Source organism: Stylophora pistillata, chromosome 14, assembly GCF_964205215.1.
Source record: "Stylophora pistillata chromosome 14, jaStyPist1.2, whole genome shotgun sequence".
NCBI lineage: Eukaryota > Metazoa > Cnidaria > Anthozoa > Scleractinia > Pocilloporidae > Stylophora > Stylophora pistillata.
The window spans coordinates 2,612,430-2,635,000 of record NC_142532.1 but is presented as its reverse complement, the minus strand read 5'-3'; the positions used below and the strand labels follow the sequence as shown (position 1 = coordinate 2,635,000).

Below are 22,571 nucleotides of genomic sequence, written 5' to 3'. Positions count from 1 at the left end.
TTTTACCAGCTTCGACCGCATAGATTGGTTTCAATGTTTGTCAGTGTTGCGTTGAATATGTCAAGTGAAGATTTTCATTGAAATTACAGTAAACATGGATAGACATTATTTACATGAAGGCGAGATAACTTTCACAAGGAGTGATATGGAAATTGTTTTGCCATCACTTGAAAATTCAACAAAGAAAAAACTCAACAGTTCATTTTCTGCAGAGCAAAGAAGATTCGAAAGTTTGGAGAGACAAATTCAAATGGAGAAACATGAAATGTCTCAACGGCTCTCGTTGGAAAGAAAAGGCTTTCTACGCAGTAGTTTGATTTTCAAGGAGCGAAGTGAACTTTCCTCGAGACGAAGCGCCAGGACAAAGGACAGTGAACATAAAATACGCGACAAGGTGTCAAGGTCCGGAGAAAAAGCGCAAGAAAAACATGTGGCGTTTGTTAACGACGATAAGGCGCCGCTATTAGAGAAATCGCCATATTACTTCCCACCTTTATATAAAAACGTCGAAAGAGATTTAAAACAAAAACAAACCATGCAAGAAAAAGTTGAGATAACCAAGAAAGAACCATTTGACACAGAAGCTATCAGGAATTGCAGATATTTGCGGCTCAGTACTGCACAAAAACGTCAAATTGAAACCGAGAAATCTTCATTTGGATCAAAACTCGAAAATACTTCAGATGCCCATGTTTTGACACCTAAATCGCATTAAATTTATTAATCGTTTTCGGTTGAAGTTAAACTGTACACACAACCTGAACAATTTATTTTGTTTTTAATATCATGCTATGAAGTTTATCTAGATTTTTGCGGATTTTCATTGCAAACGATTATTTTGTTTACAAAAGAGATCAACATTAACTTGTTGTAATTATGTGCGGCTAAAAATGACTGCACTGATTTGTGGGCTATCCACCTGACCGCCCATCGTACGTGTATAACGCAAGAAAACAAGGTTTAAGTCTGATTTAAGTTTTATTATTTTTCGAGACGGTTATAATCGAGCTTGTAATTCATGTTTGTTTACATTGAAAAAAAAAAAATAAAGAAAAAATATCAACTGTTCCATAACATGTTGTATTCCAGTATTTGGCCAATACCCAAATTATACCCAATCTGCCGATATCCTACGTTTCCGATTAATGGACATGACTGTTGCCATGAGATCCTTTCTTTTTCGCGGATGAACGGTAAAAAAAAAGAGGAAAAAACCGTTGGGGTTCCTCGATCACGAAAAGATCTACTAGTCAAAACATTCCGTAAAGTAAGAATTTTTTTCTTTCGGTTGTCTTTGGCTGCATCTTGTCCATGGTTTTATTACATGTTTTTTATTTTGCGGATCAAGGCTTACTTGTTTGAACATATCAGTGAAAAATGGATGTTTTAACATGAAACATATACTATCGTAGGAAGGTCGCGGGGTAAAAGCAGATTCAAGAGCAAATGAAGGTTTCAGAATGCACAGCAGCGAATTTAATTCACATCGTATGAGGAGACTTTCTTAATTCTTAATCTAAGATGGTTATTGTGAATACGTGTAAGTCACACCAAATATCGAGTTAAGATGATTTACCAACTTTATCTGGTCTTCTGAGATCGATATTGCAAGGAACAAAATGTAGCTCTTATTAGGAGCGTTTTTGTCGCCCATGCCTGTTTGCCTCTTGATAGCAGCAAATTCTAAAACCTTGACTGGAAAAGTCCATCTTAGCATTCATTTGGAAATGGAGCTTTTAATTGGAGATTATGCACTCTTAAAGGTTTTTATTATTTTCTTATAACCCTAAACAAACATCAATACTACACTTAGTCAACGGCTTCAGCCCACTAATCCCATTTCTGCTAAAAAAATTATCTCTTTGATAAAAACCTCCGAAGATCTAAGACCATAAATCTCTTTTTAGAAAATAAGAAATCTCTCTGTTTTTATACGTGATCTTAAAATTGCCTCATCACATATCAAAACTGTTTTTGTCGATCTTTAATGTCAACCAAAGAGATTTATGCCTGATATATTTTTTCCTTTGAAATCCTCTGACGTAAACAGGAAAGTTAATTATTGCAAAAACCATGGGGTTACTTTGCGATAGTCAAATTTTCATCTGAATTTTCATTAAGGCGTTTCATTTATTTTATCTCCATATCTTTTAACAGTTCTCTAAAATCCTTTGTCTGGAACAAAGAGGTTTGATTTAACTATTTGTGGTCGTGTTTGTGTTGAGATAATTGGATAAAAATATTAAATTAAATACAAAGCACAAGTAAAGTTATAAAACGTATTTGCAGCTGGCGTCTTCGCGTTACAAAAAAAAAAAACTGACGGTTTGTTTTCAATATCGTCTCAGATGTGACGACGAAAATTTCATCGATTTCTCTTCTTTCCAAGGTAAAATGAATCTAATCTTTATGGTTAACCATGATATTTTGTTTATTACTACGAATAGAACTGAACATTTCCACAGAATTTATATACTTTTGACCGTGTGATCGGGCAGTAAATCGTTACAATAAAGTAATCAGAGCTATTTCAATTCAGGTTTCAGATTCGTTCGTACACAATATTTCGCAATTTTGCTTGATTTTTCGGGCTTAAATTTTCCATTCAGAACATATGCGGAGAAGTAATTGATTTGACGACTCTGCTTTCAGTTTTAAAAACGCTTTATGTACTTCTGGAAATTCCATTTTTCTCAAAAAAGCGATGTCGAAGATCAATAAAAGTTTTAATTAGATATTACTATTTTCTTCTCACGCGATTGCAACTAGATGAAGAAAAATTCGTTTTTGAAATCTCTCTACTAGCCGAAGTTTTTGTATCCAAAGGAATCGAAACTCGTTTTCTTTGTTTATAGCAGATGTGTTATTGCTCACCAAATATAAAAATAATATTCTAAAGATTTTAACACTCATTTTGCTCTCGCATTGACGAGTGAGAGAGCGAAAATAATTACCATTCTTAGTCGATTACTTTTTCAGGCTTAGCACCACAGCCCGTACACCGTTTTTTGTCTAATGATTGTGTGTATTTAAAGCCAAGGCTAATCAGATTACTAGTTCTAACATTGGAAGCGACTGAGGACAACATACTTTATAAACAATTGCTCAAGACTAATAAGAACAACAGTATATCGTACCAGAGCCGTGACAACACACGAAGAGCAACACGTCATGTCATTTACATGACCTAATACTGTGACTCAAATTTATTATTTAGATAAGGAATACTCCAGAGAAAGGACAAAGGGAAATAAGGTAAAATTGTTCAGCGCGTGAAAAACCAAATAAGAAGAGGTTCTTTATCGTCCGGGGGCGGGGGGAAGGAATTGGCTGTGTTACAATAAAATTTACCTAATCTCCCTATAAGGTTTTGTAACAATTAATTTATGACCCTCCCCCCCCCCCCCCCCCAATTGGCAGTGAATTCTTGGTCAGTTTTCTAAATTCCCCGTCCCATTAGACTCTGTTAGCGACTGCTGATCTCCCCGGCTTCCGTTTCACGTGAAAAACCCTGTGATCCCCCTCAAATCTTCCGACGCCTCTGTTCTCGATACTCGAACAATTATATTACCAGGAAGAAATCGTCAAATGAAATAATTTATTTCGAGCTCAAAACATAACAGAAATAAGATGGCTGCTACAGGAAAAAAAGAGAGTACCGAAGCCCGCGGTCCTCAGCGTCAAAACCACAAAAGAGCGGGAAAACGAGTGGTTTTCGAACAAATCCTTCTTAAACAACCTCTACCCCCTCCCCTCAGGCTTTAGATTATGACGGTTCTCTTAATACTTTTTATTGCGAGTGATAAATAAAACAATGACAGGTACCTTGATATTCAGTATGTGATTGGTTGTGATGGACGGGTAGAAGTGTACGCCACTGGTATGAATACTCCACAACGTCTACTCCCTTTTCGGTGAATAACTGTAAAATATTTCAGTGTGGAAATACATCCCGATCACCAGCCAATCAACGATAAGATTTTGTTAAAAAATACCCCATATCTTAACAGGGTAGTAATCTCAAGCGTTTAATCTACATGCCCTCTTCACGGTGATCGTGTTATAAGTTTGTTTCTGTAGTGAATTTTCAGAGTAATTCTCACTTAATTGTCGAAAGCAATCGGGGACTCCTTTGTTTTTACTTTCCCACGCTTTGTGACCGGTTCTGGAAACTTGCACCTAATTTCAACCAAATCAGATTCAAAAACCAAGACCAAAAGCTTGTTCGTATGCCTCATTTTACCAGGCTTCAGACAGCTTTGATGACTGGTTTTGGTCATACAGCACTTAGTGGAGAAGATCTTCGTTAACAAGTTGACTCTCCGTGCCGTGCCGTTAACAATTTTTTCAAAGGACTGACAGGACACGAGTATAAATATTTAATTCATATGGAAACGCGCTATGAACATGCAACGGTTAAGTAGGCCTATGCATGTCACATTATTAATTGAAATGATTCGCTATTAAAAGCAAATATTGTTGCAGCAAAAAAGTATTGACGTAAGAAAAAAATTTTCACAGCTTCGTCCTGCGGGTGCCATGAAAATGTGGGTGCATAAATCAACCTGTTGAATATTTAATTTTTTTTTTTCGTGCACTTCTTAGCTTCCTGAAATATATATGTATAAACAAAGTGAAGTTTTTGTATGCTTAAATGATTGGGGAAGCTCATAACATTTATTACAAATTGCACTCTCGAATTAGAATTTGCTTTCTAACAATTATCAATATGTTTTAAAATCTCTGTGAATGCATTGTTGTAAACAGGAGTCTAATCTAATTCATAAAAGAAAAACATAGAATACTTTGAGCAGATTTTGGTGATTTTCCACGTTGACAGATACAATGGTATCATTTTAAAACGCACTGTATAAAATGAATTTGATCTAAGCGAGTGGAATTAAACTCATTATGGTGGCAAGGTCTTGGAGACGCCAAATATTAGTCAAGTGTCTTTGACACTATATTGAAACAGCCCCTCGGTGAAGCCTCGTTTACGAAAACAGTTGTAAGCATATGGTTCTTAAACGCTTCACAGCCCTTTGTTTTTTCTGATTGTTTCTGACGAATAAGAAATACCGTTAATTTATAACGTGTCGTTCTTGGAAAATTGATACATTTTCTGAGCTGTCGATGTTCCTCAAAGAGTGCAAGGTCATTCATCCTGTTGTTTAGATGCACGGATAAGACAGAGCCATCTTTTGTTACTAGTCTCCATTTTTCGCTTGAAGGATGTATAAAAATATTGTAGGTAGATGTTTATTTTCGACTGCGTGAAATGCTAACATAAAACATTTTTTATCCAGGGGAATTAAAAGTTTAAAGATGGCAACTGAGAAAGACGTGGATGACCACGGCCGCTTACAGGTTGCCGAAGAAGCTGTGCGAATCGTGAGAAGGTTCAACACGATGGGGAAAGACAAGGAAGATCGACAGAAGAAAATAATTGAGTTGTGCACAGACATCGCAGGCATTCTTGACGCAAAACGACGGTATTTTCATTTTACACAATCTAGTAAATGTTTTGTTGATGGACCAGACGTGATGCCCATGTTTCATTCATTACGGCAACCTTGCTTTGAAAACGATAAAATGTAAAAAATTTTAGTCGCAATATTTATTATCTTCAAACGTGTTGTGATGCAGCTTCGCACTCTACAAGGAGTCTGTTTCTCTTAGAGGAGTAAGGCAGGATTAGTTTTACTCTTTCGAATTCAAATCGAAAAACATTTGTGAGGGTTCAGTTTATTATCAATGTTTTTCAAGTCAGAAGATAAAACACGGAACCACTCAAACAGAGATGATGTTTCTTCAAGATTGTTTACTTAGAAACTGGTAGCCACTTAACAGAAATTCGTGCGCAGGCAAACTTATATAAGTCTAAAATCAATTCGAAAAAAAATTTTCCAGTCTTAAAATGAACGAAAGTAGCAACAAGAAAGCCTTCCAGAAAATGTGCGCGCAAACAAAACAGGCGGGAAAAGAAGCAGTTAGCCGATTATCAAGGAAAGATGTTAATCAGTCGTTGTCGCAGGCGTAAAACGAGAAAAATTATTATTTTTATGGTTTATAAAACGAATGTGTCCGTTTTTTCTCGTTCATTTTGCCTCATTATTTAATATTTTTGCTCATTCAACGTTTGTTTCCTTACGTTTGGACATCTTGACCCTTTGAATATCCTTTGCAGAGAGTAGTTATTACTGACAGTTACTGCTCATTTAAATGGAAATTTGGGAACGCATTTTTAATTTGCACCTGAAAACGAACTGTCGTAATTGCATTAGCACTTGAATGGAAATAGTCACTTTTACTGATAACTGTTAAGACAAAATAATGAAGTTTATTAGTGCTTAAGACACAACAACTGCTCTATTTCTCAGGGATCAAGATTTTACTTTATTCTGTTATTTTCTCCAAAGATGTTCAAATGAATTATGCAAAACATATATCTGTAAATGTCTCCAGAACTTTCATTTTATTCAATGTGAGCAATGAAGCTGCGACAATTATCTTATCCGGAGATTTTGCAAGCCATTTCCTAATCATAAAACTATTAAGCGTTTTGACGAATTATTTTTGCCAAGGACTTTGTCATTCGTCGAAAACGTGACAGCGGTTACAGCTTTTTTCCCGCCAAAATTAAGTGATGCTGGCCTCTCGCGCGCATTTCTCCACTAGCGGTCGACATAGAATTTCATAAGCTGTGTGTTTCATTAGCATGAAGGCTTGCAGTGTATGACCAAAATTATGTTCTATACTCTAAGATATCTCTTTCGCCTTCGGTGTGCTTTTTTGGGCTTAATTTAGTTAATTTTTTTTAAATTTCTTTTTTCAAAAATTGGGATACGAAGGAAAAACGCCTTTCACATTTTATTTATCATCTCATATTTAACATAGAAAATATTCCTTTGACGTGCAGATGGTAGATGCCAATAGAGGCGGTTCCATTTAAACTTGCTTTGAAAGTTTAAATTTTGCTGTGCATATTATTGTCTGTGAGATCAGAATTTGCCTTATTTTTGAACAGACCGGAAAAAATGCTGTTTGTGAGAGAAGATACGTGTTTGCATGTAGATATCGACAATTCAAATTCGAGATCCTGTAAACCACTACGACAAGTGAGAAACCATAGGAAAACTAGGAGAGCCTTGAGGCTGAGGAAAGAAACCAAAAAAAAAACACAAAAGAAAGCGAAGCATGCTCCATAGTTTTTCACCTGATGTCGCCTAGTAGCCAAACAGGTGATGTTGAAATGCTCATGCGCACATGGGGCTTTTTTCTCTCAATGGTCGACTTTACTATCAACCAATGTAAATAAAAACATTTTTATTCAAATGAGGGAAGGCTGCTTGACATCAGACTCGAATATGTATACAGCTGAGCTGTTACAAGAGTTGCCATAGAGAAACCAAGTTTTGAATATCCGTTTGACGACGACATTTTTAGTTCGGTCTTCGACAGTTAAAGAGACCTATAATTACTAAAGAACTTGGCAGAAGCCTTGAGGCCGATTTTAGGAATAGAGCGAAAGACAAGGCAAAAGAGACGTTACGGTACGTTAGAATAATCGAAAATTAAGTAGTTTTTCAAGCTTTAATATCGAATGGGTATGATTTCGTAAAATGTTTTATATCTAGGTGATTTTTTGCCTCAAAGGATTCTTTGGGGAGATAAATACAGACAAAGATTTTCACGAATCTAATTCTTATTTCGTTGTTATCTTATCACAAGCTAATACCATGTTCTCTTGCTTAAAATATCCCGCAATTACGGTACTAAAAAGATCTTACTTTATGCATTCGTCGGTAGTAAAATTTAAATGTAGGACTTTCATAGCAAACAATTGTGATCGCGTCCGCGAAAACAGAAATTATCTTTATACCAGCAGTGCGAAAACTATTTTTGTCATGAAAATTATAGAGGCATTAGATTAATCGGGTCGCTAGGTTCGACAATTTATCGAATATGTTCTATCGATAAACTCGTTTGAAGGTTAGTTTTAGAAGAAAATCATTCTCAAAGTTTGAGAAGGAAGTTTCACCTCCTTGCCAGGCCTTTTCTCTATTGATTGAGTTTTAAGATGAGTGTGGGGAGGACCTTGAAACGTAGAAGACATAACCATGTTATTATGAACCCACTGTTGTTATCTAATGTGGTCATATGGAAAACAAAGACGATCTGCGCTCATTAGCAAATGAGGAAGAAAAGTTTTCGAGTATATTTTTGTGGCAAAAAAGAAAAAAACCATTGTACGAATCAATTCTTTTTTAGTTCTAAAGTGATAAGGAATACAGCAAGATTTAAAAAAATGTCCAACGGGATGATTTTTTAATTTAGTTCTTCGCTGCGAGGTGTTTATCAAAAAATAATCTACTTTGATGGAAAATATATTAACACCTCGTATTTATCTCAAGAAGTACGGGTAAATTTTGAATGCCCATGAAAATAATCACAACATTTCCACTCTATGAGGGCTAGAGAAGACTCGTTGTTGATCCAAGCAGTGTGAAGGTCGTCATAGAGGACAGTCTCCTCCCCAGTCCCATTCACTTTCAATAGAAGAGTTTCGAGTCTCATGACCGCGCTTGCGCACCGGGAAAAAGCTTCAGGATTGAGAATGGATTAATTGATAGGACATATGCACACGCCCCTGGGTGTCCCTAGCAGGGTGGGGGAATTAAAAGTAGCAAGGGAGGGATGGGTAAATAAAAAAGAAGTGACGTACAAGCCAACATTTTTTTCGTTTCGAGAGCCTTTTCGAATTTTGAATTTATAATGATTATTTTTCTTTACCTGTGCTCTTATAGCTTGGAAGATTTAGTCGAAAAGCAACAAACAGAACTTACCGAACTTCGTCAGCAAACAAGCTCCGCCTATACCTCCTCGACATCAGGACGAGGCTCACTAACCCCTGAGGGAGCGAGTGACTCTGCATCCGCCCCACACGTCTTTTACAGTCCCTCTTCATCTGGGCGCGTAACTGCTTTGTGCACCAGAGGCACAGACCCATTTTATAACTGGCCAGTAGAAAGGACATTTACAGCCACCTGTAATCGGTCTACAAGTCCCTTAGTGTTCCCAGACTGTTCCGATATGACGTCATCTGCAGAATACTCCAATCAGGAGCAAAAAGGAAAGAAAAGTGACACTATTGAAGATCATGTGGTAAGTATCGAAAAGTTTGTTTGAAAAAGTGAAGAGCAATGGCATTAGCGATCAACTGCGGCTTACATCGGTTTAATATCGCAAGAATCCGCGAGGAACAAGAGAAAAGCAGATAAATAACTAGCAAATGGGAAGTGATTTGTCTAATCTTTCCCACCTGGATTATTACACCGATAAACCGATTCAAAATGAGGTCTAACTCTTAACTCCCTGAAGTGATTAACATGTAACTTCTCCCTATGATATACATACATTATTCAGCAAACAGGTAACGAGAATACTCAAACTTATCAGGTTCAAACTGTTATCTTGATCTAACACCAAATTCTTGTAACCAATTGACAAGGAAATGTGTAGCAGCCAAAGTAGAGAATTTATAACCACACTTTAGGAGTTAAACGATTTATGGAGTAATCGCACTCACATATTGCCCTACTGCGCGATCACTGGCCCAGTATTGGTATTGGTATTGGTATTGGTATTGATATTGGTATTGGTATTGGCCCAGTATTGCCCGGTATTATCATTGCCATACTGCGCAATCACTGGCTCAGTAAGCGATACGTTTTTGACCAACCGACGCGCGTTTGGTATCTTAGTTATTAAGTGACTTGTTGCAATGGCGGCGTTTCTTTGACTCCAAGGAAAAACTTGTACGTGAGGTGGAAGAAGAGGATCATAGTGAGGAAGAAAATGCAGACGGAAAGCCGCAAGGAAAGAGAGACAACGAGGCTGAACTAAATGACAATGATGAACAATTGGAAACAAAGGAGAACGATGGAGAAACAGAAGAACGGTAGATTTTGTTCTTCCTTTGCGATACAATAGGTTAATCAGGTAGACACCTCACTAACGTAAAATATCGGGTAAAGAACTGTGAAGCAGCGCGCTCAGCGGGAAAAGACGCCGTGAAAAACGAAAGCAGATATTTCCACCTACTTTTTCGCCCATCGCACATATTTCCATTTTAATAAATATTCACGTAACACGTAAATGTTCTTGTTTTTAGTTATAGCCTCACGTTTTTTTCGAACAAGGAATTTGTATGCTAGGCTGTAACGAAAACGCTCACGAGAGCACATGAGTTCAAAGGTGCGAGGACCTTCCTTTCGTGCGCACCCATCTAAGTCACTTGATCAGGGTAATCTAATGCCCTGTCATTCAGACCTTAATTTCTCTTTTTTAACATTAATCTGATCCGGATTACTAATCAAGCAAGGAAGTCCCTGCTTGTCTTTACCACACGTACCAGAAAGTTATAAGAAAATCTTCTGGGATATCTAAGGACAATGATCAGGCAGAACTTTAAAACATTCTGCGTTGCATGTGACTCAACACTCAAAGGTTTTCTAATTTCCACCTTTAGCAAAAAGACTTCTCCCCAGAGACCTGGCCGACTAGAAGGAGCAAGTTCTAAGAAGCAAGTACGGAAGAGTGAGTCTAAAAGACGCGATCGGTCTCCCAAAAATAACGGAGGAGAAAAACTTGATTTTAAACCATCACGAGAGAAGACTTACAAGACGCTATGGAAAAACAATCACATCAATCTTTTTGATGAGAGTCGAAGGTAAATGTAGCTGTCAGTTTTACGCGGGTCACAAAATCCCTAACATCATCAGTATGCATATTCTTCATACTGTTCTCTATACATTTCCTAAGATGCTCACAAGGAGAATTTGTAGAACCATCAAAAGCTTTTTTAGTTGGGGATCATTTCTTTTATTCTAGTGACCTCAATACTTGATTCAGGGGTGGTATTGTAAGGAGAAATTAGATGCCAATCACTCTTAGGGACTAGAGTGTTGGGTGACGGCCCAAATAGCAAACATTTCTCCTGGAAAGAGTCATAGAGAAGAGTGACATATATCTTATTAACCAAGCGCGAGGGCCGTATTGGGAGAATATCGGCCTGAGGTCTTGACAGTACGGACCGAGCGCAGCGAGGTCCGTACAAAAAAGACCGAGGGCCGATATTCTTCCAGTACGGTCACGAGCAAGCTTGGTTAATAAGAGATTTATTATACGACTGAAGTTCAAAGAGACACAAGTGCGGTTTCATTCGGGACCATTCGGGACAGTGCCCGGTCCAATACTGAGAGAATATTGACCGGCAATAGAGCATTTTGATTGGTTGATTTTAGTTATTGGCCCTCTGACTGCCCGAGTCGTGTAATAAAGTTTTTTATTACTGTTTTGTTTTATTGCCGTTGTTGTTGTTTTTTTGGGGGGGGCTACGACCACATTTTTCTTTAATGTTTCTCTTTTCTAAAATGTTCCAACTTTTCACAGTCTAATTATCAGGGTATCTTTGTTGTCCATAGTGCAAAAGAACGAACGAAGAATGCGAAGAACAGAGTAAAAGACAATGTTTCTGCTGGGTGAGATTTCATTATCGCAATTTGAAATTTAAAAATCAAACTCTACTTAAAGCCGCAATATCTCATAAACAAATTTTTGTTGATAGAGCTTTTTTTCATTCAATTCCAGAAGTAAAACAAAAAGCATTCGGCAGAGAAGCTCATTCAAGAATACCGCTGACAAGCACCAGAGTGAATCATCTTCAAGCAGTTGCGACAGTGAAGAAGATGAGGAGTTGCCAAGAAAGGTAATTGATCAAATCATAAATTCTCGTTACTTGATCACCATACATTTTCAATAAGGTTAGTTTTGAGAACTTTGTGAAAAATCATGACAATATGATAGCTACTTAAAAATAGGAGCACATTTAAAGATTTTGCATTTTATTTCAGTCCAAGGCTTATGATCTGGTTTGACTGCAGTCACGAGTGCGTGTGATGAAATTTTCTGTGTTTTGGATTTTTTTAAGGTAAAGCCTGAACTAACTACCGAGTATTGGGACATTCACAAACTAATAAAATTTTTGAAGGTAAGCGCAACTGCTACATAAAGCTTTTGATATTGAAAACATCCCTAAGGAAAAGCCAGAGGAACAATAACTATTAGAACCCTGATCAAATGAGCATCGTTAAGTCGAGACCAAAAATAATAGCAATAGCCAATCAGAACAAAGAAAGACATGATAGGGAGCCAATGATAATTCAAAGAAAGCGCGGGAAAATGCGTGTGACCAAGTCGCGATTGTTTTCAGTTTTCCTTTGAATGGTTTTGAGAATAGCACGAGTATTTTTGACCAATTATAGGGCTTTGTGCAGTCAAAAAATAAAAACACAATCGCCAATGATTTTAGATTTCACGCCTGAATTAAAAGTCATCTATTTTTCATCTTGTTTCCACCACAACCAGCTTCCATGCAGCCCATTATTACTCATCCTAACTTCTCATCAATTTACATCGTTTAAATGGAATCATTTTTGACGTTTTGCACAATCATCTGTCCATTTTTGGTCTCTCTGAAACTAAAACCAAATTCATGTGTTATATTAAGGTGGGGAACCCAACAGCTACAGTGATAGCGCTGTGCGCCCTTCGTGATATCAGCCTGGACCAGGAATCAAGTCAGTTGGCCATTCTGGATCTCGGTGGGATCACTCTTCTCCTTAACATTCTAAAAACAGACTACTGGCGCTGTGTGGTATGATTTACACATTTTGTGTCCTCTATAACGTATCATATCCTTAGGGGGTAAAAGGAAAATTAGATCTTGGGTCATGAACTCTTGAAATGGGGACTGGGAATTGTTTCTTTCAGTTTTGGAATAATTTACAATTCAATTTAAAGGAAAGAGAAAAGCTGTATTTAAGCAGTTCTATAATCCTCAAAAGTAAGAGGAACTGCAAAGTTCTTAACTCTTCTTGAATGGTTGAGGACGCAAGGGGGTATCGGGATACTTCATAAATTCATACACGTAATTAAAATGTGGTGCTTCTTCCTCGCCACAATTAAGTGATGTTGAAAAGACAGAATAACTCGTATCACGAAGTAGCTAGCTGACCAACACTAACATCACATAGATTATCCCAAATAGGCATTAACTTGAGCTGGATACATATTCACAAGGTGAAAAAAAAATTTGAAAGACTTTACTATTGAAGTCCCAATTTCAAATTCTTTTAAAAAAAACTTACTAAGGTGTTGTACTATCAATAATAATGATAAGCATTTGGATGATTTTGTTTTTTAGATTGGTTCTCTCAAAATTCTGAGAGAGATAACGAACACCAAAAGGATAAATACGGAGATTTGTCGTCTGGGAGGTAAGACATCGTGATTATCTGACCAAAACTATACCTATAAAATATAAGTTACATCTAGAAGAGAAAGAATTGTTGTATGATACTTAAGTGCAGACTTGAGGAAAGATGTCAGAATCTGAGCAATTGTACACTTACCCATCCCCCGACCCAACATTTCTTAACCCCGACTTGTTATCAGTTGACTGTTGTTGGGTTAGGGGAGGCGTGGGTGCGCAGTTGCTCAAAAACTCATATTGATCTATTTAAGCACTAGATTTAACCGTCTATCGGTCTCCAGTGTAGTAATCTAAACATGATGTTGGGAGAACACTCGAAAAATATAGTTTCACAACTTCTCGCTGTTATGGTTATGACGCAACATAATGAACGATATCTTGCTTTTGCAAATAGCTCTGGGTCTGTCGGTACAATAGCTGATAGATGATTGACCAATGAGAGGGCGCTTACTATCTCGGTAATTTTATTAAGTGATAGCAAAAGTGTGAATGAGCTGTCATTATCATGATAACAAGGGCTCGGATAGAAGATTTGGAACAAAATCGACCCATTCCGCGCTTAATCGAGTCTGATACGAAGACTGGTTGTGATTTCGTATACTTTATACAAGCCGTACTTATTTGGTTTCCCAACAAATAATAGAAGTAATACCAATGGCACTCATAGATCAAAAGTCGCGTGAAGTGCCAGAAACAAGTTTCAACTCGCTACAGAGCTTAAGCATTTACAACAAACTTACTTTTGTGGTGACAAATTCACGGTAACTCGAGCTGTTTCTCGTCTCTTACTACCCTCAGACTTTCTCTTCAGCTAAACTAACAAAGGCAGCTTGGCGTTGGTTCCAAACGAACACACAAACAACCGATTTGTCGTAGGGGTCCTCATTCTCATGCGCAAAAAATATGGTAATTTCATATGCTTATTTTGCCAAATATGGTAATTTCATATGCTTTTTTTGCCAAATATGGTAATATCATATGCTTATTTTGCCAAATATGGTAATTTCATATGCTTATTTTGTCGAAAACGGCCACGAAATCTACAAATTTTCAAACGCACGTGATGAGCTTTTGTTTTACTAATTAAAGTCACCGTTGAAATAGTCACCGTCGATATAGTAATGACGCAAGGGATAAATGCAAATCAACACTTGTCACCAGTTCTTCAAAAGAATTCTCACATAATTCTTTACATTTGGTATAAATCCCACTTTCCCCGCGCTAAACTCGGCTCACAACTAGTTACCTACAATTTTCCCGCGCTTCCAGCTGGTGGGTGGCTTGATTTCCCGTGCTTCGTACCCGTAGCATGCTTTCCCGCGCTTTCAAATGTTCAGATGTTTCCCCGGGCTTTGAGTCCTCGTAGCCTGGTTACCCTGTTTTCCCGCCAGAAAGACCTAAATTTGTCTTTTGCTTCTTTCATGTCGTTGATAAAATGATTAGATAGTTTTCATTACCATACAGCGAGATGTAAAACCCATGCAGAGGAACTACCTCGATGCAAGGATTTTTTTTATAACATGCGATTTATAGCTTTTCTCCTCTGTTCTTTTCAGGCATTCAGCAGCTCATCGATTGCCTTCAGCAAGACTTAAAAGAGGTCCAGTCCCTCGCTGCTGAAACTCTTAGCCACGTGGTTACATTCCGACTCGCTCACAGAGCTATTCGGCGTGGCAGAGGGATAAGATACTTGGTGAGATACTTTCTTCAACAATCTCAAAATAAAAGAATTAAGCACGCGCTTTAAAGTGTTAGAGATTGGAACCTCTCTTTTAAGAGGGGATCTCAAGTCAGCGACGTCCGAATAGAGTCTTTGTTGATTGAATCTAGTACACCAAAACCAAGGTAATCACAGAAGCCAATCAGAAGAAAGGCAGATATCTTTAAGAGACAATGCGGAGAACCCAAAGTAAAACCGACCAAACTTCCCAGAGTGTGGGAAAACGCGGGCGACCAAGTAGTGATTGGTCTTAGTTTTGCATCTGATTGGTTGAGAGAATGGTTCAAGCTTTTTGGACCAATCACAGAGCGAAGTAAAGCAAAAACAAAGCAGTCCCGGATTATTTTCGACACAACTGAAAACTGCTCCAACTAAGGAGAGGTCTGATGTCATTATCTACACGGACTGCATTTAGCCGTTCACTAACCTGAATTTTACCACAATTGGTAGTAATGTCGCAATCTGATTGGTGGACTCACTCGGCTGCACCTCGCGAGTCCACCACATTTTGACTACGTGATGGCGAATCTCGTTGTCAGTAAGAGTACAGACCACGCTAAACCACTGTCGACTTGTTAATTTTCTGAGTTTACAAAGAATACAGGTTAATTTTGTAATCCAGGTTTCCCTTGCAATCAGTGTTTAGACTGTCATACTCTCTGACGTCTTTTATTTGACGAAAACTTAATTAAAAGTAGTCATGAAAAGATGATTTAAAACTTATTTTGTGATCTTGTCTGTTTCAGGTGAACATAATTCAACAAGAAAATCGAAAAAGAACCAGGCCCCCATCGAAACTGGACAGCGACTTCGGGCTTACCCGCAATGCATGTATGGCTTTGTGGAGCTGCAGCAAAAGCTCGAAAAACATTCAAGCCATCCGTTTGGCCGGTGCCGTGCCCATTCTCGCTTCCCTATTAGTCAGAGGGACGGATGATGTCATTTTACCCACTATGGGAATTCTTATGGAATGTGCCAGCGAGGTGTGAAATGTAGGATGGGTAACGATGCAATGTTGCAATTGGTTCGTTTATACAGCGCGGGAGAGATGTGTCGAGCTTTGTGGTTTGTTCTTGAGCGCAACAGTTTATTCTGAAACAAATTTTTTTTTGTAACCTGGTGCTATTGATGGAAACTGCAAATTTTTATTGGTCTTAATTCTGTGGGTTAACTGCGACGAACTAGCGTACCATCCAGCATGTGCGCGAGCAACTAATCTGTAGTTATGGTTTCCATTGAAAGGATTTCTAAACAGCATGGTGTCGGTTGAAAGGGGCCATGATGACATGCAATGTGTCGAAGTAAACCTGTCAAGCTTAACGACTTTTCTACTTACGATACATAACTAATTTAAAAGCTTTTTGACATTATCACAGAATTAATGCAACGTTAAACAGTTATGCTTGGATATTTTTCAGCCCACGTTTCGTGAAGATATCCGCAAGGAAGGGATGATAGAGGCGATTGTCAAGCACCTGAAAAAGGGTGACACCGCTCTAAAGACTCTATGTGCAAATGCCCTGTTCAAGGTTTGTCAAATTGATATATTCCTTTAATAACATTAGTATTCTAGAGATGCATAACGATACGAAACTTAGCCTATCAACTACAAATAGCTTTTCATGGGTAGTTGACCATTTTCTTACTTCTACATTTTTATGAGTTAGGAATGGAATACGTGATTTAAACTCTCAACGTTAAATATATAAAGGGGCTCTGTGCTTAGCAATATCTACCAAACGACATAGAACTTAAGCGAACAGACTTGCGCCCGACGAACGAAGTCACTTTTCAAACTGTACAACGCAATCAGACTAATGAAAGAAGATTCGGGACTTACTACAGCAGAGCCAATCACCTTTTTAGGGAACCCGTCACGTTTCTTACACGTGTAATTCACTACTGACCGATCAGCCTCGACAAACCATTATCAACTAACCAACCACTGCATTCCGACTCCAATACATGACTTCCTCCTTAGGCTGTTAAAACTTAGGTCACTTTCAGCTTTTTTTACCCCAAACCTGACGATTATACTACACAACCTCCCGAAACTTTTAAACTCGATCTAATCTTAAAACCTGATCTCCGTTTCACTTTCCCATTTGCAGTGCGCGGAAGATGATTCCACTCGTGAACTGATTTTCCGCTTCGGTGGCCTGGAACTGCTTGTCCAAATAATGATGGGATCCAGGTCCTCTGAGAACACAGAACTCCTCGCGGCCACAGTCGGCGCCCTATGGAAGTGCGCCTTGAACAAAAACAACGTTAAAAGGTAAAAAGACACAGAAAAAAAGTAACTGGAGAGATTTTCCAAAAAGAAAACCGTCAAACGTCGCATTAAGCTTTCATTGAAAGAACTAGCATCAAATCTCTCTCAGTAGGACGTGTTTTCTATTCATTCCTTTTTTTTGTTTTCGATCTCAGGCTTGAGCAGTTTGGTGCAGTCAAAGCTTTGATCCTATTGTTGAAGAATCCGGAGCAAACTAATAAGGTACCGATTATCGCGATAGTTGAGAAGTTATGTTTTTCAATATCACTGCATCAAACAGTGTTAAATGTTCTCAATAACTTTTCCAGAAGTAACAGCGATACTATTATTACAGTAGGGCGCATGTCTATACCGTGTTGTTAAACAAATCAGAACAAAGGCCAATCGTTACAACTGCCAATCAGAACAGAGGAAATTATCACAGAGCTACTAAGATGCTTGTAGTGGAGCATCTGATTGGTTGAGCGAATCACGCAATGTTTTATTGACCAATTATAGAGCGAAGTAATTCATGGAACCGCGGAACTCGCGGAACCGAGTGAACCGTGAGCGTAAGATCTGCAGGCGGCGGTACTACGACTCCAAAGTTAGCCAGCTTAAGGAGTGCAAACTGTCTGTCTGGTGGAGTGAAGTTAAGAAACTGAGCGGCATGTCATCGGCCGTTGGGGACTCGGAAGAGCTAATGAGATCATTACAGCACATAAGTGAGGAGTCTCTCAGTGCCTTGGACCTGGCCAACCTGATCAATGAAACTTTCCTCTCCCCAATGCAAGACTTTACACCGTTATCTGCTGAATCTTTCCAGCTGTTGCAAGACCACTCCACCGAGCAACCATTTGTCGTTTCTACCCATGCTGTTTACCTTCAGCTAGCGTCGATTAACCCTAGGAAAGCGTCCAGACCCGACGGTATTCCAGCATGGTTGCTAAAGGAAAATGCAGATCTCCTATCCGATACGGTAACTGATATCATTAACAGTTCTTTTGGTGAAAGACTTTTACCACCTTCTTGGAAATCTGTTGATACCGTGCCGATCCCAAAGCAGAAACCAAATAAGGACGTAAATAAACATCTGCGTCCCATCTCGTTAACGCCGGTTCTCTCTAAGGTGGCGGAGGAGTTTGTTGTTGCGGAATACTTGCGACCATCAATTCTCAAGAAAATTGGAGACAACCAATTTGGGGCTGTCCCAAAGTCTTCTACAACGCATACGTTAATCAGTATGGTGCACTCCTGGGCCAAACACACAGACGGTACAGGATCCATCATAAGGGTCGTCTTATTCGATTACCGGAAGGCTTTTGACTTGATAGACTACGAGCTTCTTGCTGGGAAACTGCTTGCCTTGGACATGCCGGTTGGCGTATCGTTTTGGATCATCGACCTCCTTACAGATCGTACGCAGAGAGTCAAGTTGGGAGAAGATTGCCTGTCCGAATGGAGGAATGTACCGGCAGGGGTGCCTCAGGGAACCAAGCTCGGGCCGTGGCTGTTTATTCTTATGATCGACGACATCAACACCAGCAATACGGATCTGTGGAAAAATGTGGATGACACAACTATTGCAGATTGTGTTCACAAGAAGGAAGGCAGTCGTATTCAACCTGATGTGGAGGAACTGATTGCTAAGTCTAATCAAAATAAGTTCCAGCTAAATGAATCGAAATGTAAGGAACTACGGATTTCGTTCGCTAAATCAGCCGCGGACTTTGCTCCAATTGTTATCAACGGGAAAGCAATAGAGGTAGTGTCTACTGTTAAGTTTTTAGGGCTAAGCATTTCTTCCGACCTTCGGTGGTACCGTCATGTTGCTGAAATAAGTAAAAAAGTAGCGAGTCGATTATATTTTCTTAAACAACTGAAGAGAGCGAATATTCCCGCCAAAGATATGCTAATCTTTTACATGACTTGTATGCGCCCGGTAATGAAATACACATACCCGGTGTTTCACAACGCGCTTCCCGCATACATATCTGTTGAGTTAGAAGAGCTACAGGACCGCGCCATGCGAATTATTTTTCCGTTTGTTCCATATAGCGACGCATTAAATCAAGCCAACTTGGAGACGCTCTCCCAACGCAGGCAGTCTATCACAACTAAGCTTTTTGATTCCAATCACTTGTAACTCAGACCATAAACTGTGTAAGCCCTTGCCTCCTCATAACAAATGTGAACTCAATTTGAGACGAAAGAGGAAATTTAATGTTCCTCTGGCTAAGACGAAGAGACTCATGAACACATTTATATATAGTAATTGTTGTTAATTTGTGTACATTTTTCTTATATTTTTCTCATACTCTTATTAGATTTTATTATTGTAACGATTAATCTAATTCAGCTTTTGGCTGCGATTTTAATCAGAATAAACTATCTATCTATCACATAACGAGTGCACCAATTTAATCGAGGACTCCTCTCAGCGCTCAACTGTAAAAGATACTCACGCCTCTTTTTTTCCTATTAGGTCCTGGCTAATACACTGGGTGCTATGCACGAGTTTGCGCACAGTAAGCGGACACTTCTTACACTCAAAGAAGATAAAGTTATCCACGTTGTTGTGCGAGCGCTGAGTATCACGGAACGTCCCGTACTAATTAACGCTACCAGGCTCCTCGCGATTTGTGCCAAAGAGGAATCTTGCAGAAGGTTTGTAAGTTGTTGATGCTGTTGTTGAAGCCGTGTTACCTTAATTATCATTCCACTTTGATCCAATCATTTTTCATTTATTCTAATCATTATTTTTTTTGGTAACTTTCTTGCAGTACAATTCTTCACACGGACGGATTAAGACTTCTCTGGTCCTTGTTGAAGTTTCTCGACTCAGACGTAATTGTTTCAATTTTTTTTTTTTTTTTTTTTTTTTTTTTTTTTTACTGTTTAGAATTCAGCAACAAAGACTGTAAATAAGCTACAAACCAATCTGTCGATTAATATATTATTCGTCTTAGCAAATCATTCGATTTACTCTCAGAGCTTTCTAGCGCAACGTATCTTCTTTTCATTTCACACAGTAACGGACATAGACGTTATCTAAGCGACGTTGGCATGCAACACTGTTAAACAAACGTGACTTGGGTCATTGCTACTAGCAAAATCATTTGAAATAACGCTATCTTATCCTTTTAAATCGTATTTCACTGATTTATATCAACGCAGCTGAATAGCGTGACATATCTCCTTGACCTTCATCAACGCAGTGAGTCTCGTTACGATGAAATCGTTTGTAACGCAATCCCCAGAGAAACGTGACTTAACCGGCACACATCTTTCGCTTATTTCCCAGGTTGTGGCAGCTGCGGCAGAGGCCATCAGTGAGTGCGTCGTCGATGAGGAGGTCAGACAACACTCTGTCGTTTTTGTAATAGCTAGCACGATAGTCCAACATGATGAAGAAGTTGTTTGGCTCTGATTTTCCAGGTTCTGTAATTGGTTGAGTAACTTGCTGTTCATTTCTTAACCAATCAAATGAAGACCTGAATTCAGTTATGCTTTGCCTGTGTAAGCTTTTCCCCGGGTGGCTCTGTTTGCATATGTTTCTCTGGTTCCATGGGCTCGAAGTTTTCAACTGTTGACAGTTTCTAGCCTTGACTGAGACCTGAACTGTTCATAGAATTGAACACCGTCTCTTTCTACGCTGAAATTTCACTCCTAAACACTACCACTACCTTTAAAACCCATATTACAAAGAGTGGAAAGAGAATTCCAGAGGAACAGATTAAGCTTTTCTTTGGAGTCAGCGGCATTGCTTCTTGGCCTGACCCACGAATTACAACATAAAACAACATATCTGCTCGGTGGTCAATGTCATGAAACATGTACTTACCTTGTCCTCTAGGAGTCAGCAGAAATAGTACGCTCATTCGTCGGTGGCCTGGAACTCATTACCAGTCTTCTGAGATCCGACGATAGGCAGGTGACTGATCGGTATTTATCAATACATTCAGGCCCTTAGATGAATTTTCCAGCCAGGAACTCGTTACGATCATCTCGAGCCGGTCTTAATGCACCGATCAATCGAAACTTCAAATCCCCCCCCCCCCCGGCCCCGGACAAGCCACGGGCATTTGACTGTCGCTCATGCTGGAGGGGTGGGGAATTTGAACCTTGCCTGGCTGGGGTGGGAAATTTGAACCAAAATTGTCAAGTCTTTCCTGAGGAATATAAGTGTTATATCTTTAAATATGGAGGTGTTTAATTCAGGCGAATGGCTTAGAAGAAAATGTCTACAAGGTCTAAGTTTTAAAGTTTGGTCAAACTTACATTAAAATTGGGTGGGGAATTTCAGCACAATTTTTACCCCGTGGGGCGGGAATTTGAACAAACCAATCTTCAAAAGTTCAAATGCCCGGGGGGACTGCCCAAGATGGCTTGCCCGGGGGGTTATTGGAGCTTTGAATTGATCGATGCACAATCCTCAGTAAAATCCATTCTAACCTACGACAATTTTTGGAGGAGTAGAAGTTTTTTTTTTTCCTTCATCAGGTGCTAATAAGTGTAAACAAAGCAATAATCAGCATTGGAAGAGACAGAGAGAACTTGTCCATTCTGACAGATTACGAGGTGGTGCCGCTTCTCATATCACTAGTGTATACGGTGAGTATAGACAGGTTTACCTGTCAAGAGACCATGTGCCCCTTTAACTAACCAAACAGTTTTAGTTGTAGAAGGTGAGGCAACCTCGTTCCCAGGGTCTCTCATCTTCCCGCCCCCTGGAGCGAGCAAGGAGAGGGGCGGGAAGATGAGAGACCCTGGGAACGAGGTTGGAGGTGAAGGTCCACCCTCCTCAGCCCTTTTCGTGAGCAGAAAAGAGGCTCTTCATTGAATGCTGTCTATCATTGCTGAGAGGCCGTAAGGGGGTCCTTAGAACGATTCACGACTGTTAAATATAACAAATGACGGTAATCAATATTCTCCTTTCACGCTTCACAGTAAATAACATGATACTGAAAAAAGATCTTGCGTTTTTGAAAACTTTAACATTGTGAATTTCTTCCTTATTGCATGCCAAGCGCCAGTTCCAATGTTTTTCTTCATACAATGGTGCCTTTTTGTAAAAAGAATAACAAAGAGCTAAACTGATTCATACCCTTATCAGGTGTCACGCAAGATCTAAGATAAGAAGGTCACGTTAAGAACACTTGGAGAGTTTCGCGTTGCTTTGTAAACAACTCTTCGGCGAGTAATTTTCCACGGAAAAAACTGCGTTTTCTTTTCAGTCGTTTTAGTTCTCACGGATAACGGAA

General features: G+C 39.0%; 1 protein-coding gene across 6 annotated transcripts in view; it reads left to right on the top strand.

Moving 5' to 3' along the window:
• Positions 1 to 22,571, top strand: part of LOC111323411 (armadillo repeat-containing protein gudu) — a 26,257-nt gene that overhangs the window by 1,024 nt on the left and 2,662 nt on the right. The window contains exons 1-20 of one of the 6 annotated variants that reach the window (XM_088744868.1): positions 2,270 to 2,389; positions 5,307 to 5,492; positions 8,808 to 9,165; positions 9,810 to 9,961; positions 10,532 to 10,732; positions 11,487 to 11,543; positions 11,653 to 11,770; positions 11,993 to 12,052; positions 12,572 to 12,718; positions 13,268 to 13,340; positions 14,893 to 15,029; positions 15,803 to 16,039; positions 16,475 to 16,585; positions 17,168 to 17,331; positions 17,484 to 17,550; positions 19,793 to 19,974; positions 20,091 to 20,154; positions 20,612 to 20,662; positions 21,164 to 21,241; positions 21,811 to 21,921. In XM_088744868.1, the coding sequence (XP_088600994.1) occupies positions 5,326 to 5,492; positions 8,808 to 9,165; positions 9,810 to 9,961; positions 10,532 to 10,732; positions 11,487 to 11,543; positions 11,653 to 11,770; positions 11,993 to 12,052; positions 12,572 to 12,718; positions 13,268 to 13,340; positions 14,893 to 15,029; positions 15,803 to 16,039; positions 16,475 to 16,585; positions 17,168 to 17,331; positions 17,484 to 17,550; positions 19,793 to 19,974; positions 20,091 to 20,154; positions 20,612 to 20,662; positions 21,164 to 21,241; positions 21,811 to 21,921 (2,535 nt within the window). In that variant the 5' untranslated portion in view covers positions 2,270 to 2,389; positions 5,307 to 5,325. The other 5 variants (XM_088744870.1, XM_088744872.1, XM_088744869.1 and 2 more) reach the window with 5 other exon arrangements.